The sequence below is a fragment of the Lampetra planeri genome, unplaced genomic scaffold, assembly GCF_965212315.1.
Source record: "Lampetra planeri unplaced genomic scaffold, kcLamPlan1.2.h2 scaffold_263, whole genome shotgun sequence".
Lineage (NCBI taxonomy): Eukaryota > Metazoa > Chordata > Hyperoartia > Petromyzontiformes > Petromyzontidae > Lampetra > Lampetra planeri.
Window position 1 is genome coordinate 2,003 of NW_027615091.1, and position 16,907 is coordinate 18,909.

General features: G+C 48.8%; 1 protein-coding gene across 2 annotated transcripts; it reads left to right on the forward strand.

Annotated features, from left to right (window-relative positions):
• Positions 1 to 200: 200 nt before the first annotated feature.
• LOC144740666 (protein BANP-like) lies at positions 201 to 10,435 on the forward strand. 2 transcript variants are annotated; one of them, XM_078623465.1, is made up of 3 exons: positions 201 to 285; positions 8,134 to 8,218; positions 10,056 to 10,435. In XM_078623465.1, the coding sequence occupies exons 2-3, from the start codon at positions 8,138 to 8,140 to the stop codon at positions 10,368 to 10,370; spliced, it is 396 nt and encodes a 131-aa protein (XP_078479591.1). In that variant the 5' UTR covers positions 201 to 285; positions 8,134 to 8,137; the 3' UTR covers positions 10,371 to 10,435. The 2 variants fall into 2 exon arrangements, with proteins under 2 accessions (XP_078479591.1, XP_078479592.1); XM_078623466.1 differs by having other exon boundaries at positions 207 to 285; positions 8,138 to 8,218.
• Positions 10,436 to 16,907: the final 6,472 nt, after the last annotated feature.

A 16,907-nucleotide genomic window follows, 5' to 3' on the forward strand; every position in this document is an offset into this window, starting at 1 on the left:
GCACTATCCTTATTTGGGCAAAGCCACACCCACTGACTGGCGGCTCATTAACATAATTTATTCGTGAAAGACGTCACGAGTTCGTTGTGACCGGTTCGGCACCAACGGCCCATCCCTCCACGATTGGGCCAGGCTCATTAACATAATTTATGTAAGTTACAGAGCCGCTCATTGTGGGAGGGGAGTGTATTGTACCCCACAAGTGACGTCATGTCATCTGCTGCTGCCGCGTGACGTCACGAGGTAACGGAAAGTTGACGCTCCGCGCGGGAACTGAAATCTGAGGTGAGAAATTCTCATCGCGGTTGTGGTTGTTGTTGTTGTGGTTGTTGTTGTGGTTGTTGTTGTGGTGGTTGTTGTTGTGGTTGTTGTTGTTGTTGTGTACCGAGGTAGAGCCTCGCTCTCTCTCTCGTAGGGATGTCAATTGAGTAGCAGCGAGCATGGAAGCGATGTCCAGATTGAAACTTTACAACGCGGGGCCTTGCCTCTTGCCCTCGCCTGGTCGCGATTTCTTCAATTCTCTCGCTTAGTTGAGCAATTTCGATTTAAAGCTTTCGTGACTGCAGTGATTCATCTTCTTGGTTCTTTCGGTGAAGTTACGTAGAATAGAAATACAAAAATAAAACAATAAAACTATACAATTTAATTATGTTTTATATCACGTAGAATGGAAATAATGAAATAATATTCCCTTTTATTTTTATTATCTCCAATCTAAGTGACCTTACCGAAAGAACCAAGAAGATAGTTTAGCAACCTGTGGAAGAACGCGATCAGCCAGGCGACGCGTTAGTTCTAGGTGAAGTCACCATGTAGGTAAGAAATGAATACAAATTAATAAAAGTAAAAATAGAAATAAAATATAAACAAATCACGACGTTTCGGAGGCAACACAAGTCTATAATGTAGACTGTAGCCTGGTTATTAAGCTGGGTGAGTGTACTGGCAGTCTATAATGTAGACTGTAGCCTGGTTATTAAGCTGGGTGAGTGTACTGGCAGTCTATAATGTAGACTGTAGCCTGGTTATTGAGCTGGGTGAGTGTACTGGCAGTCTATAATGTAGACTGTATCCTGGTTATTAAGCTGGGTGAGTGTACTGGCAGTCTATAATGTAGACTGTATCCTGGTTATTAAGCTGGGTGAGTGTACTGGCAGCCTATAATGTAGACTGTAGCCTGGTTATTAAGCTGGGTGAGTGTACTGGCAGCCTATAATGTAGACTGTAGCCTGGTTATTAAGCTGGGTGAGTGTATTGGCAGTCTATAATGTAGACTGTAGCCTGGTTATTGAGCTGGGTGAGTGTACTGGCAGTCTATAATGTAGACTGTAGCCTGGTTATTAAGCTGGGTGAGTGTACTGGCAGTCTATAATGTAGACTGTAGCCTGGTTATTAAGCTGGGTGAGTGTACTGGCAGTCTATAATGTAGACTATAATTTGCTGCATCAAGTGAGGCGTGATTTATTATAATTTTATTATTTTATTTCTATTTTTACTTTTATTAATTTTATTTTCATTTTTTACCTACGTGGTGACTTTACCGAAAAAACCTAAGCCTACGTGAGTTGTTGTGTTGACCGACTCTCTGTGTTGCATTACATTAAGTGTCTCTCTCTCTCTGTGCAGTCACCAAACCTCCAAGTCTCTCATTGACACAAGGCCGTGATTATAACATGTTATAATAAGTATAATATGTCATAATAATAATGTTATAATATGTTATAATAAGTACAATAATCAAATATGCCCCCCCAATATGTTTCTGTAAAAATATTTGTAAATAAAAATTGCGATGCTCTATTAATAAAAACAACAATTTGCTAAACCTTGGCCACGAAATCTGGACTTGTCTTCATATAACAATGCATAGATTCCTGTTTATAGGATTGCGTTGTACTTTATGAATCCCTAATCTCTGCCATTACATACTATGAAACAAGAAAGGTTAAAAAGAAAAAACAGAGCAATGTATTACAATACACTATTAGACATTATTGTATCAAATAAAACAAAGTCCATCCCATGTGCTAGTGAACTTTTACAAATATTTTAGGGAGGAAATGGCAGGAAATTAGTTTTCAAATTTAGATATTTTTCTGGGGGGGGGGGACCCCAGACCCCATGGAATATTTTGTCCTCCCCAATGTTGACTCCATGGCTACGGCCTTGCATTGACGTGCTAGTTTCTCTACTCCCCTCTCTCTCTCTGCCCCCTCTCTCTTTTTAAGGCCTCGACAGAGAGGCTTTGTTTGTCTGTGTGCCTATCTGTGTCTCTGTGTGTCTGTGTTATCTCTCTGTGTGTCTATGTGTGTTTGTGTCTCTGTGTGTCTCTGTGTCATCTCTCTCTGTGTGTCTCTGTCTGTGTGTCTATGTGCGTCTCTCTCTGTGTCTGTGTCATCTCTCTGTGTCTATGTGCGTCTCTCTGTGTCATCTCTCTCTTTGTCTGTGTGTCTCTCTGTGTGTCTCTGTGTCATCTCTCTCTCTTTGTCTGTGTGTCTCTGTGTGTCTGTGTCATCTCTGTCTATGTGCGTCTCTGTGTGTCTCTGTGTCATCTCTCTCTGCTTATGTGTCTGTCTGTATGTCTCCGGGTCTGTGTTTTATCTCTCTCTCAAATTTAGCAATCTTTGGAAGAACGTAATCAACCAGGTAGGGTGTTGACTGTTGTTAGCCGACTCTGTGTTGTATTGCATTGTATTTGTAAGTTTACTAGGTTTGTTTCCTCTTTAACTTGTACCTGACTAGCTTTATGACCCGGCTTCGCCTGGGACTTGGATTTTTGTATTGGATCAATACACGGCCAACGCAGAGGGTGGGGGGGGGGAAGCGTGATGCTGCAGCATGCGGGTGACATCACAGATGTGACGTCACCGCTCACTTGCCGTGCAAAATATATCCATTATTGCGCCCCCCCCCCTCCAACATAATATGCTTCCAGCTAAACTTTATTCTCTTACATCACACGGGTATACCCGGTACTATATACTGCCATAGACAAACCCAACATTTAATTATATACTGTATTATTATAATACAGCACTCTATACCTTATACATTGTAATGTTACACTATGTATTATTCTACCTACCCTATTGTATATCACACTGCTGTATATTCACTATACAATTACGATACTATATATTACTTTTTACATTGTGTAATAAACGACTGGACCACGATGTCTGGCTCAGTGTCCTTTATTCGGTTTGTGCTGTACACCCACACGGCTGTCTTTACTCTGTAGCTTCTCCACGGTGCTGACTCCAATGTCGGCCCGATCCACAACAGCAGCTCCGCTGCTGTTTCTCTCACACAGCCCCCCTTGGCTGTACTCGCTGCAACTCCTCTCCCTCCGCAGCTCTGACAGCCTCTTGCTGTCTCTCTCTCTCTCCGCAGCTCCTCCTGGCAGCCACACCGCTGCCTCTAACACGCAGCCCTCTCTCTCTCTCTCTCTCCGCAGCTCCTCCTGGCAGCCACACCGCTGCCTCTAACACGCAGCCCTTCTGGCTGTCTCCTCTGCAGCTGCACACCACTCCGCAGCTTCCTCTTATCTTCGGGGTTGGCTCCCGATGGCCGTCGGCGCCCCCCCCTCTCCACACTCGCCCGCGTGGCCTCACTCTTTTCCGCTCACACCCCGACTGCCTTCCCCTTCCGGTTTACCCGCTTAAGGACCCGAACCTTCCCCCCACGTCACATGACTCCACCCCCCGTGACGTCACATCCGGAAGGTCGCTTACGCCCGCATTACACCACCCTCCCCCGTAGAAAAATCCCAGCCGACCTCGGCTGACCAATAGCAAATCGTAATGCGGCGAACCGAGCTTCCCCCCCTAAAGGACACTAAGCATACAATGTAACAGCAAGAACAACAACAACAACGCAATTAACATCAACGAACGTACAAAAAGCATGCAATAAATACAACTGTAAGAAAAAAATAACAAGACAACAACAATCAACGAAACGTAAGCGATTTGGAACGTGTGCGGGTCGCCGGCCCGTCCCGGACGGTCGGCGGCCCACTCGCAGAACGGGAACGCGATGAAAGTCGAGGAATGACAGGGGGTAATCCCCCTGTCGCAGCTGGAAGTCCACCGCCGTCCCGTGTCTCTAAAGAGTTAGTCTTGGGCTTGTCCTGTGACCGTGCCCGCAGCTGGGTCGGAAGGGCTGCAGGGCTCGAAGGTCCCGCAGACCTGGCAGGCGTCCTCCGAGCAGGGCCCCTCGTCCCCCGCAATGTCACGGCCGGCCTGTTTCGGAGGATCTTTAGCCGACTTGACCGGTGCCGAGGCCTCCTGCTGCGGCGGAGCCGGGAAGCGGGCCCAGCAGTCTCTGGCGTAGTGGCCCCTACGCCCGCAGCGGAAACATTCGGCCTCGTTGCGCCGAAGCGCAGGCCTCGCCTCCTGACGGCCCCGTTCTGGTAGCGCCGCGCGCGGTCTCGGCCCGCCGCTTCCCGTCCATGGAGCGGAGGCGGCCGTCAGTTGTTGAGGGCCCCGGTCATCCGGAACATAGACAGCCTGCGCAGGGTTCCACCCCAGCGCATCCCCTTCTTTGACGGGCCCCCCCGTCCACGCCGTCACTTGTTTCCAGCGACGGAGGTTGAATTGCGCATCGAGACACTTAGCAGCCGTCCGGGAAGCTAGCTTCTCATGCCCACACACAGGCATGGGGATCCCTAGATCCCGAGACAGCTCCAACATTTTCCCTAATATGAGAGGCTCGAGCAGGTCCTGTGGCGTCTCAGGATAAGCTGCCATGGCCAGCTCCAGCACCGCACCCCTGAACGCCACGGGCGACTCCTCTGGTGCTCGTTGTCGTTGAGCGAATCGCCGATGCGCATCATCTGGTGGCTCATAAGCATCGGCCATTTCTTGAAAAACACCACATAAAGTTGCCTTCTTATCGGTCATTATGGAACGGAAGAATCGGACAGATTCGTCGTCCAGGAGAGTCGGCAACACCTCCAAAGCCTCCGCATCGGTCCATCTTGCTGTGCGTACCGCCGCCAAGAAGCGGCAGGCGAACGCGCTCCAGTCCCCACCGACGGAAAATTCTTTAACCGTTGTAAGGTGGCGACTCAGACTCCTCTTCCCGCCGTCTTCCAATGGTGGTGGTTGTGATGGCAAATTCAAAATGGCGTCGGCCCGCGGCGTGGCCAAGATGGCGGTTTGGCGCCACGGAGCGCGCAAAATGGCGGCCTCTTGCCGCGTGGGCAATGGCGGCGGCAGGACAGGCAACGTGGCGGCCCGCGGAGCACCACTTGCATCATCCATCGTCCCTGGCGCGACGAGATGGCATAGATGCGCCAGGACGTCCTTAAGTGCCTCCAGTTGTACCGCCATCGCTTGCCATCGTTGATCCGCGTCTGATGATGTCGACGGACCCGCCACCGCGCCAACATCCTCCACTCCCGTTCCCGTGGTCGCCTCAGCCGGGCTCTCCTCCACCACCCCAACAGGATCCGTGGTTGGAGGGAGTTCGTCGTCGTCGGACGAAGAAGCCGATGCAGGCGCCGGATTAACTTTCTTCCTCACTTGTTTCGACATGCCGTTGCACTTCCGACACCAGTGTAATAAACGACTGGACCACGATGTCTGGCTCAGTGTCCTTTATTCGGTTCGTGCTGTACACCCACACGGCTGTCTTTACTCTGTAGCTTCTCCACGGTGCTGACTCCAATGTCGGCCCGATCCACAACAGCAGCTCCGCTGCTGTTTCTCTCACACAGCCCCCCTTGGCTGTACTCGCTGCAACTCCTCTCCCTCCGCAGCTCTGACAGCCTCTTGCTGTCTCTCTCTCTCTCCGCAGCTCCTCCTGGCAGCCACACCGCTGCCTCTAACACGCAGCCCTCTCTCTCTCTCTCTCCGCAGCTCCTCCTGGCAGCCACACCGCTGCCTCTAACACGCAGCCCTTCTGGCTGTCTCCTCTGCAGCTGCACACCACTCCGCAGCTTCCTCTTATCTTCGGGGTTGGCTCCCGATGGCCGTCGGCGCCCCCCCCTCTCCACACTCGCCCGCGTGGCCTCACTCTTTTCCGCTCACACCCCGACTGCCTTCCCCTTCCGGTTTACCCGCTTAAGGACCCGAACCTTCCCCCCACGTCACATGACTCCACCCCCCGTGACGTCACATCCGGAAGGTCGCTTACGCCCGCATTACAATTGTATAAAACATTACAATTGTATACTCTTTATTATACAATCAGCTATACACTATACCATTGACCGTCACGTGAAAGATACTAAGAGGAAGCAACGAAATGTCAATGGGAGAGTGGTGGTTGGAAACTTGCAGCGGAGCAAAGAATCCATTCCCTGTGGAGAGGAATTTAGCATATTTATGGGAAATGCAGATATGCGATTAGTACTACTTGTGAAATGTGTAGGTTTGGCGAGGGGTTTTAAGTCATTATGCCCGTGCATTATGCAGGATTAGCAGCATCAAAGGGAGGGGGTAGGGGTAGCATTAATAAAGAGAAGGAATGTTAATAGTATGTATCTGCAGTAACTAAACAACCACGTAAAAGTATAAGGTTGTAATAAGTATAAGGTTGTAATAAGTATAAGGTTGTAATAACTGTAGCAGCGAGCATGGAAGCGATGTCCACGTTGGAACTTTACAACGCGGGGCCTTGCCTCCTGTCCTCGCCTGGTCGCATTCCCTTCAATTCTCTCGCTTAGTTTAGCAATCTGTGGAAGAACGCAATCAGCCAGGCGATGCGTCAATTGTGTGTTGACCGACTCTCTGTGTTGCATTGCATTACATTTCAAATGTTACGAAGTTTGTTTGATTAAGTGCAGTCACCAAACCTCCAAATCTCTCATTGACACAAAGCCGTAATTATAATATGTTATAACGAGTATAATGTTATAATAAGAATAATGTGTAATAAGTGTAATGTGTAATAAGTGTAATGTGTGTAGTAATAAGCGTAATGTGGTGTAGTAATAAGCGTAATGCGGTGTAGTAATAAGTGTAATGCGGTGTAGTAATAAGTGTAAGGTTCATCTTCTTGGTTCTTTCGGTAAAGTCACATAGAAGGGAAGTAATAAAATAATAAAAATAAAACAATAAAATAATTCCCACGACGTTTTGGCCACAACGCAAGCAGCCGTCCTCAGGTGAAACCAGGTCTGTCGAGGCGACAGCGTCTGAATGAAACAGCACACGTGCTTGGAGCATATATATAAAGCTGGGTTGGAAGGGGGGGGGGGAAGGGCGCCTTGACAATATAATTTGCATATCAAGAGGAATTTTGCATATTTATGGGAAATGCAGGTATGTGATTAGTACTACTTATGTCCGTGCATTTTGCAGGATTAGCAGCATCCAAGGGAGGGGATATGGGAAATGCAGGTATGTGATTAGTGCTACTTTGCCCGTGCATGATGCAGGATTAGCAGCATCACAGGGAGGGGATAGGGGTAGCATTAATAAAGGGAAGAAGTGTTAATAGTATGTAGCAGCAGTAGCTAAAACCACCACGTAAACAACTAAAGTATAAACTACATAGTATCATAATTATACTAAATATACTCTACAATAAGCTGAGTTACTAACAGTAAGTAATACATTACAATTCTACGTCGTAAAAAATATAATATGCTTCCATCTAAACTTTATTCTCTTACATCACACGAGTCTACACCGTACTATATACTGCCATAGACAAACCCAAACATTAAAATGTATATATATACTGTATTGCTATAAACCACCTTATCCATTGTAATATTACACTATGTATTATTCTACCCACCCTAATGTATATCACACTGCTGTATATTCACTATACAATTACGATACTATATATTACTTTGTACATTGTATTAAGCATATACATTTTTAAACTATTTGTTATTATACACTGTACTGTTGACCGTCGTGTGAAAGATACTAAGAGGAAGCAACAAAATATGTCAATGCAGCGGAGCAAAGAATTTATTCTCTGCGGAGAATACAATGCCAGTGAGTGGAACGCTGTCTGAAAGTCACCGTAAACGTGAACACAATCAGTTAAGATCCGAAATGGTTTATTACGTCCTTCCAATGATTGCTAAGCCAGAATCCATCTTCTCGGTTGAAATTGTCTCTGTGTTTATATATGTGGATAGCCTCATTAACGAATCTCTCATGGTAGCCAGATGGCTCCGCCGCTCAAGCGCCCGCGCTTCCAGGTCTTCGCCGGCACCAGCAGAGAGGTGACGGATGACGCCAGCCTCAGGGTCAGAACCATCACACAGCAGAGAGTCATAGACTCATCACACAGCAGACCCATAGACTCATCACACGGCAGAGACCCACAGCCTCATCACACGGCAGATACCCACAGCCTCATCACACAGCAGAGAGCCACAGTCTCACACACACAGACCCATAGACTCACACAATAGAGACCCACAGACTCACACAGCAGAGACCCATAGACTCATCACACACAGACACCCACAGACTCACACAGCAGAGACCCACAGACTCATCACACACAGAGACCCATAAACTCACACAGACCCATAGACTCACACAATAGAGACCCACAGACTCTCACACAGCAGAGAGCCATAGACTCATCACACAGCAGAGAGCCATAGACTCATCACACAGCAGAGAGCCATAGACTCATCACACAGCAGAGAGCCATAGACTCATCATACACAGACACCCACAGACTCACACACAGACACCCACACTCACACAGAAGAGACCCATAGACTCATCACACAACAGAGACCCACAGACTCGCACAGCAGAGAGCCACAGACTCACACAGCAGAGACCCATAGACTCATCACACGGCAGAGAGCCACAGACTCATCACACGGCAGAGCCACAGACTCATCACACAGAAGAGACCCATAGACTCACACAACAGAGTCCCACAGACTCATCACACAGCAGAGAGCCATAGACTCATCACACAGCAGAGACCCATAGACTCACACGGCAGAGAGCCACAGACTCACACAGCAGAGACCCACAGACTCGCACACAGCAGAGACCCACAGACTCGCACACACAGAGACCCATAGACTCACACAATAGAGTCCCACAGACTCATCACACAGCAGAGACCCACAGACTCATCACACAGCAGAGACCCACAGACTCATCACACAGCAGAGACCCACAGACTCATCACACAGCAGAGACCCACAGACTCATCACACAGGAGAGACCCACAGACTCGCACACAGCGACCCATAGACTCACACAATAGAGACCCACAGACTCATCACACAGCAGAGACCCATAGACGCATCATACTTCACCGAGTGTTAACATCCCCAGTGTTTAACAGTAATCTCTTCATTGTTTTTTGATCACCGCTCGCCCTCCGTCCCGACACGTTTCCATTCATTGTGTTGAGCACTACGTGATGTTTTTGATCGCCGCTCGCCCTCCGTCCCGGCGCGTCTCCATTCATTGTGTTGAGCACTGCGTGCAGTCTTTGATCGCCGCTCGCCCTCCGTCCCGACACGTCTCCATTCATTGTGTTGAGTGCTACGTGCAGTCTTTGGTCACCGCTCCTCCTCCCTCCCGACACGTGTTCATTGTGTTGAGCACTAGGTGTAGTCTTTGATCACCGCTCCTCCTCCCTCCCGATACGTTTCCATTCATTGGCTACCACAGTCTGATAAGCTCTCCACCCCCCCCCCTCTCCACCTCCCTTCAACTTGCTTATAAGGGATTACATCTTGAATCATTGCTTCACTTGATGCAGCTAATTCGGCTGTGACGGTCCCACCTGATGACGGAGACTTGTGTTGCCTCCGAAACGTCGTGAATTTTATTTTTGTTTTGTTTTATTTTACTTTCATTACTTTTAATGTTTTACCTACGTGACTTTACCGAAAAAACCTGAGAATACTCACACAACAGAGACCCACAGACTCGCACACAGAGACCCACAGACTCATCACACAGCAGAGAGCCATAGACTCATCACACAACAGAGACCCACATACTCATCACACAGCAGAGAGCCATAGACTCACACAGCAGAGACCCACATACTCAGTCTGCTTTCTGTCTGCCTCCCCCCCCGCGTCTCATGCCGTGCAGGCCCTGTTGGTGGACCTTCACGAGGCGGTGTGCGACCGCCTGGAGGCGATGGAGGCTCTGCTCCTGGCCCTCGAGTCGCGATTTGGCCACGTCGAGGAAAAGTTGAGCCTCGTGCTGCTGGGCAGGTACGCTGGCGGTGGCGGTGTGGCCGGGGCACCCACCGTGTCGATGCAGGCCGGCTCACCCTGGGGCGTCACGCACTCGTCCATGAAAGTTCGCAGGTCGGCATTGGGTGCGGGAGGGGGAGGGTCGGAGAGAGACGTAGACTCGTCACAGCAGAGACCCACTGACTCATCACAAAGCAGAGACCCATAGACTCATCACACAGCAGAGACCCACAGACTCATCACAGAGACCCACAGACTCATCACAGAGACCAACAGACTCACAGAGACCCACAGTCTCGGTCTGATTTCTGCGTCCACCCCCCGCCCCTCCCCCCCACCTCCAGCGCTGTGCTGGGTCAGGGCCACTCACCCACCCACCCACCCCACCCGACCCACCCACCCCACCCACCCACCCCACCCACTCACTCACCACCCCTCTCCTCCATCCACTCACCTACCCACCCACCCACTCCCGCATGGCACTTGGCTGGGCGACCAGTCGAATTTAAATCTTTGCGTGCGCTGCCCCATCGCCCCGGGGGACCTCCTGCACATCACCGCCACTTGCCGCACGCCCGGGAAGATGGCGCTCACCCTCCTGGACCACCTCTTCCATGGCGAGGTGCAGGCCACCAGCAACTTGTCGGGTCGCGGGCACCACGGCAAGAAGCAGCTGGACCCGCTCATGGTCGACGGCATCCGCTGCGAGTTGCGGTGGTGGGGGGAGGGTGTGGTGGGTGGTGGGAGGGTGTGGTGGTGGTGGGGTGGGGGGAGGGTGTGGTGGTGGTGGGGTGTGAGTGGGGTGGGTTCAAGTTCAAGTTCAAGTTCATTTATTAGGTATAGCCCTGTGAGCCATTCAGCTCTTGAATCGGGTGCAACCGCAACAAACAAAAAACAAAAACATGAACAAAAAAACATCTTAAAGTGAATATGTGACTAAGTGCAAACAGAAAATCCAAGAAAAGACAGCAAAATATTGCAGAAAAAACACCGTACACCAACGCTGTGTGCAAAAATCCCAGTGGGATGCAAGTCAAACAACAACAACAACCACAAGACAGCTTAAATTAAGGCCATCAGTCTAACTCTGTACTACAACAAACAAACATGACTAAACCAATAAACTTTTCGAAATCACCAAAATAAAGCCATGAAAGCAATGAAAAAGCAATCATAGGAACTGTGACAGAATTTTCACAATAAATGGCATAAACAACATGTACTACCAAAACCCTGCAGCCATAGCTGGCTGCATGAGTCACTCCACCTTTAAGATCAGCACACTAAATCAAAACACAGGTCATACTTTGCAGCGATCATCCGGAGCGAAACATTTTATTTTAGGTCACTGAATAGCACTGGCAGCTAGGGGTGTACAACTCCTCTAGAGCAGTTTTGAGTGAAGATCTCATAGGTAGTGACTCAAGTTTCAATTTATTGGCAACAGCATTCCAGACCCTGGGGGCATCAATAGCAAAGGCCCTTCCTCCAGTATATGTACGGCAATAGGGAATATTAAGCTGGTAAATGAGTGTAGACCTTAGGTCAAATTTGTTCTTTGAAACAGAGATGAGATCCAGCAGGTAATCTGCAGATTCTTTTGCAAGTACATCATGAATAAATAAGATCTGGTGCACAAGCCGTCGAACATTCAGAGATGTTAAGTTTGACCCAATGTAGAGGTCACAGTGGTGAGTCCTATATGGGCAGTTCAATGCAAATCTTAAGGCCGAGTGATACATTGAGTCAAGCTTCTTCAGTACAGTACTTGGGGCTGATTTATAAACAATGTCACAGTAATCAAGTAGAGGCAGTATGGTAGCTTTAATCAATTCCAAACGGAACATAGGGGGGAAGCAGTGCTTGTGTCGATATAGAAAACCAATTTTAATTTTTGTCTTTTTCCCAATATAATCAATGTGATCTTCAAAATTCAGTTTTGAATCCAGGATGATCCCAAGATACTTATAGATCTTAACTTGCTCTATTTGATCATTATTTAAGGAATGTAATTTGGGGAAAATAACTTCCCGCTTTAGTCCTGGTGAGAAGCATAGCACCTTGGTTTTGGCAGGATTTAGGACTAGTTTAAGAGCAACTAGCTGATGTTGTAGTTTGTTGAAATCACTCTGGAGCTTAGCAATCACGTCATCCGGAGAGCGGCCAGCAGTAATTAGTACCGTGTCATCTGCAAAAAGATTTACCCTGGAATAATCCAGTTCAGTGCCCAAGTCATTTACATAAAGAGAGAACAAGAGGGGGCCGAGAATGGAACCCTGTGGAACCCCTTTTGTTATCTTAACACTGTTTGACCTCCAACCATCTGTGAATACAGTTTGGGTGCGAGAAAAGAGGTAATTTTTTAACCATTTTACTGTGTTTTCGGAAAAACCGAGGCAACTTATTTTACTAAGCAGGATGTTGTGGTCTACTGTATCAAAAGCTTTGGACAAGTCAAGAAAAAGACAGGCGCAGTACTGCTTATTATCAAGGCTACTGTAAATGTGATTCATAGAGTCTAATGCAGCAGATGTGGTGCTGTATTTTTTTCGGAACCCAGATTGTTTTAGATGTAATAGATTGTTGGCGGACAGGAAACTGATAATTTGGTAGTTCAATAATTTTTCAAAAATTTTCATCAACGGGGACAAAATTGAGATAGGTCGGTAGTTATTTGGATCATCTTTAGGGCCCCCTTTGTGAAGTGGACGAACATAGGAATGTTTCCATTCTAGAGGAACTGATGCTTCTTTGATGGACAGGTTGAAAATATGGGCTATAGGTTTGTATATTAGGTGACCAACACTTAGTAGAGCAAAGACGGGAATACTATCTGCTCCGGTAGAGGAGGACCCTTTGAGGAAGGACAGTTGTTTCAAAACATTACTTTCGTGGATTGGCTGAAAACTAAATTCGCTTAATGTTTGGATAGGGGTGTAGGAATTTGCATGAGCAGGGGTGACTCCCAATAGATTATCAAATAGGGTACCAGCTTCAGAAAAATGAAGGTTAAAATTGTCAACTATTTTTTGGGGATCTGAAAAATATTCCCCATTTCGGTTAAGCTGAACGGGCAGATGATCTGTTTTGGATGCTTTTTCGATACATTTGATTGTTTTCCAGAAAATCCTGGCATTTCCATGAGATTCAAGGAGAGTAGAAGAGAAGTAGTCATTTTTTGCATGCCGTATTTTTTTGACGCATCTATTCCTTAAAATCCTGTATTCTAGCCAGTCATTAACCAAATTACTTTTCTGAGCACATGCCCAAGCCTTGTCTCTAGTTTTCATGAGTTTTGTAATCAAAGGATCAAACCATGGTGGACGATTGCCTTTAGTTTTAAATTTAACCAACGGAGCATGTTTGTTAAGAATTTGTAGAAACGTGTACCTGAAGGTCTCCCAAGCCGTAGTCAGGTTTGGAATATCACAGACCTTGTCAATATCCGAGTGAAGCACATCATTAGTAAATGCCTGTATGCTGAAGTGTCTCATGGAGTGCTTTTCAACCAATTTAGGGGGGGCTTTGTGTCTGGCTGATGATCTCACCCCAAAAATGAAGGAGTGATCACTAAGGTTATTACCTAGAACACCAGTCAGTGCGAAATTGTGAGGGGCATTTGTCAATAGGACGTCAAGCAGAGATGACTGTCCCGGATTTTTTAGGTTGGGTCTTGTGGGGACATTTATTAATTGAAACAGGTTAAATTCATCTGCAAAATTTGTGGCCACGGCCGGCGGGTTTAACCAATTCCAATTTAGATCACCCACTAAAACTATTTCACCTTTAGGGAGGCCCCCAAGAAGCTCTCTCAGTGCAGATGCAGCTTCAACATCCTTACCACTAGGCGGTCTATAGCAGCACACTACCAATATGTGTTGATTATTAGGGAGAGTTATTCTGAGAGCCAGACCTTCAAAGCAACATTTTTTAAACAAGGAGTGAGCTGGTGAACATGCAATAGTATTACGAACATAGATGGCAATTCCACCTCCTTTAGATCCTCGGTCAAGCCGAAAAAGGTTGTAGTTGTCAATCGTAATCTGCAAGTCATTGACGGCAGGAGTGAGAAATGTTTCTGTTAGGCAAAATATGTCCGGGTCAAGATTTGCTACTTCTAGTTTTAGTTGACTTAATTTAATCAAAAGCCCTCTGATGTTGACATGTAGAACACCAACACCTTTTCTGCCAGAAAAATCTACAGAATTATATGAGTTCTTTACATTTGGGCCAGGATGAAGCTCAATACCACCCAGAAATAAGAAAAGTAGAATTAATAGTTTGCACAGGTATTTTCTGTGAAAGGATGAAGAGCGACGAACCTTGGACGAATAGCAGCAGCTCACAGATGGTGTTATTTTTAAGAGCAGAATGAAGTTTGGAAGGAGTGCTGGTGAAGTAATGGGACAAAGATAGGGTTTAAAAGGATACAATGATGGAGTGTAGAAGTGTCTATAAGTTGTTTCATTAGCAGGTGTAGTGGCAAATTTAGCAATAAGTATTGACGCGAAGTAACGCGGGTAGCCGTTTGTAGAGTTGAGTGTGGCACTAGATATGGCCGGGAGGGACAGTAGTAAGATACACAGCAGGTGAATTGACATCTTTAAAACACTAAATTTAAACACACACACAGCTCACTCACACGCAGCTCACCCTCACCCACTCTCACGCACAGCCCACACCCATGCAGCACAACGCACACACGGCCGCACACGCCGCCGCCATCTTGCTGCTGTTGTTGTTGCAGCTGCTGTTGTTGTTGCAGCTGCTGTTGTTGTTGCAGCTGCTGTTGTTGTTGCAGCTGCTGTTGTTGCAGCTGCTGTTGTTGTTGCAGCTGCTGTTGTTGTTGCAGCTGCTGTTGTTGTTGCAGCTGCTGTTGTTGTTGCAGCTGCTGTTGTTGTTGCAGCTGCTGTTGTTGTTGCAGCTGCTGTTGTTGTTGCAGCTGCTGTTGTTGTTGCAGCTGCTGTTGTTGTTGCAGCTGCTGTTGTTGCAGCTGCTGTTGTTGCTGCTGCTGTTGTTGTTGCAGCTGCTGTTGTTGTTGCAGCTGCTGTTGTTGTTGCAGCTGCTGTTGTTGTTGCAGCTGCTGTTGTTGTTGTTGCAGCTGCTGTTGTTGTTGTTGCAGCTGCTGTTGTTGTTGTTGCAGCTGCTGTTGTTGTTGTTGCAGCTGCTGTTGTTGTTGTTGCAGCTGCTGTTGTTGTTGTTGCAGCTGCTGTTGTTGTTGCTGCAGCTGCTGTTGTTGTTGCTGCAGCTGCTGTTGTTGTTGCTGCAGCTGCTGTTGTTGTTGCTGCAGCTGCTGTTGTTGTTGCTGCAGCTGCTGTTGTTGTTGCTGCAGCTGCTGTTGTTGTTGCAGCTGCTGTTGTTGTTGCAGCTGCTGTTGTTGTTGCAGCTGATGTTGTTGTTGCAGCTGCTGTTGCAGCTGCTGTTGTTGTTGCAGCTGCTGTTGTTGTTGCAGCTGCTATTGTTGTTGCAGCTGCTGTTGTTGTTGCAGCTGCTGTTGTTGTTGTAGCTGCTGTAGCAGCTGCAGCCGACCCAACTGCAGTTGCAGGAGTCATACACGAAGCAGCCGCAGCTGTGTGTACTACAGCAGAGCAGCAGCGGGCGTGCGGCCTGGAGGCGCCGAGGCCGAATAGTTGCGTGATGTGGACGTGGAGAGGCGAGATGTTTGGCCCATCAGCTTCATTGTTCTGCTTCCATTGACGAGCACCCTCCACGTAGGCCTCGACGTAGGCCCCCACGTAGGCCCCCACGTGGGCCCCGACGTAGGCCTCGAAGTAGGCCTCGACGTAGGCCCCGACGTAGGCCTCGAAGTAGGCCTCGACGTAGGCCCCGACGTAGGCTTCTATGTAGGCCCCCACGTGGGCCTCGACGTGGGCCCCGACGTAGGCCTCTATGTAGGCCTCCACGTAGGCCTCCACGTAGGCCTCTATGTAGGCCTCCACGTGGGCCTCGACGTAGGCCCCGACGTAGGCCTCTATGTAGGCCCCCACGTGGGCCTCGACGTGGGCCCCGACGTAGGCCTCTATGTAGGCCTCCACGTGGGCCCCGACGTAGGCCTCTATGTAGGCCTCCACGTAGGCCTCGACGTAGGCCCCGACGTAGGCCTCTATGTAGGCCCCCACGTGGGCCCCGACGTAGGCCTCTATGTAGGCCTCGACGTAGGCCCCGACGTAGGCCCCCACGTAGGCCCCCACGTGGGCCCCGACGTAGGCCTCGAAGTAGCCTCGACGTAGGCCCCGACGTAGGCCACGAAGTAGGCCTCGACGTAGGCTTCTATGTAGGCCCCCACGTGGGCCTCGACGTAGGCCCCGACGTAGGCCTCTCGGATCCGATCAATGGCGTCGATGGAAGCAGCTCCACACTGCACTGTTTCAATTCAAGTCCCACGGTGCAACCACGACGCGTGACGTGGTACAAGAACTACCCGGACGAGAAGCTGCGGAGTTGCTCCGTGGTCATGGCACCACACTTTCACCAACGGGTGGGGTGGTGGTGGTAATGGTGCGGTGGTGGTGGGTGGTGTGTAGGGGAAGAGGGGGTGGACGGGTAGGGAGTGAGTGGGGTGGGTGGAGTGGGTAGCGTGGGGGTGGTGGGGTGGGTGGGTGCGTGGGTGGGGTGGTGGTGATGGTGCGGTGGTGTGTAGGGGAAGAGGGGGTGGACGGGTAGGGAGTGGGGTGGGTGGAGTGGGTAGCGTGGGGGTGGTGGATAGGGGGTGAGTGGGGTGGTGTTAGTGGGAGTGTCCCATTGT

Coding starts and splice junctions, on each gene's coding strand:
- LOC144740666 (XM_078623465.1), top strand. CDS start 8,138: ATGGCTCCGCCGCTCAAGCGCCCGCGCTTCCAGGTCTTCGCCGGCACC. Junction 8,219..10,055: donor CGGATGACGCCAGCCTCAGG/GTCAGAACCATC, acceptor CATGCCGTGCAG/GCCCTGTTGGTGGACCTTCA.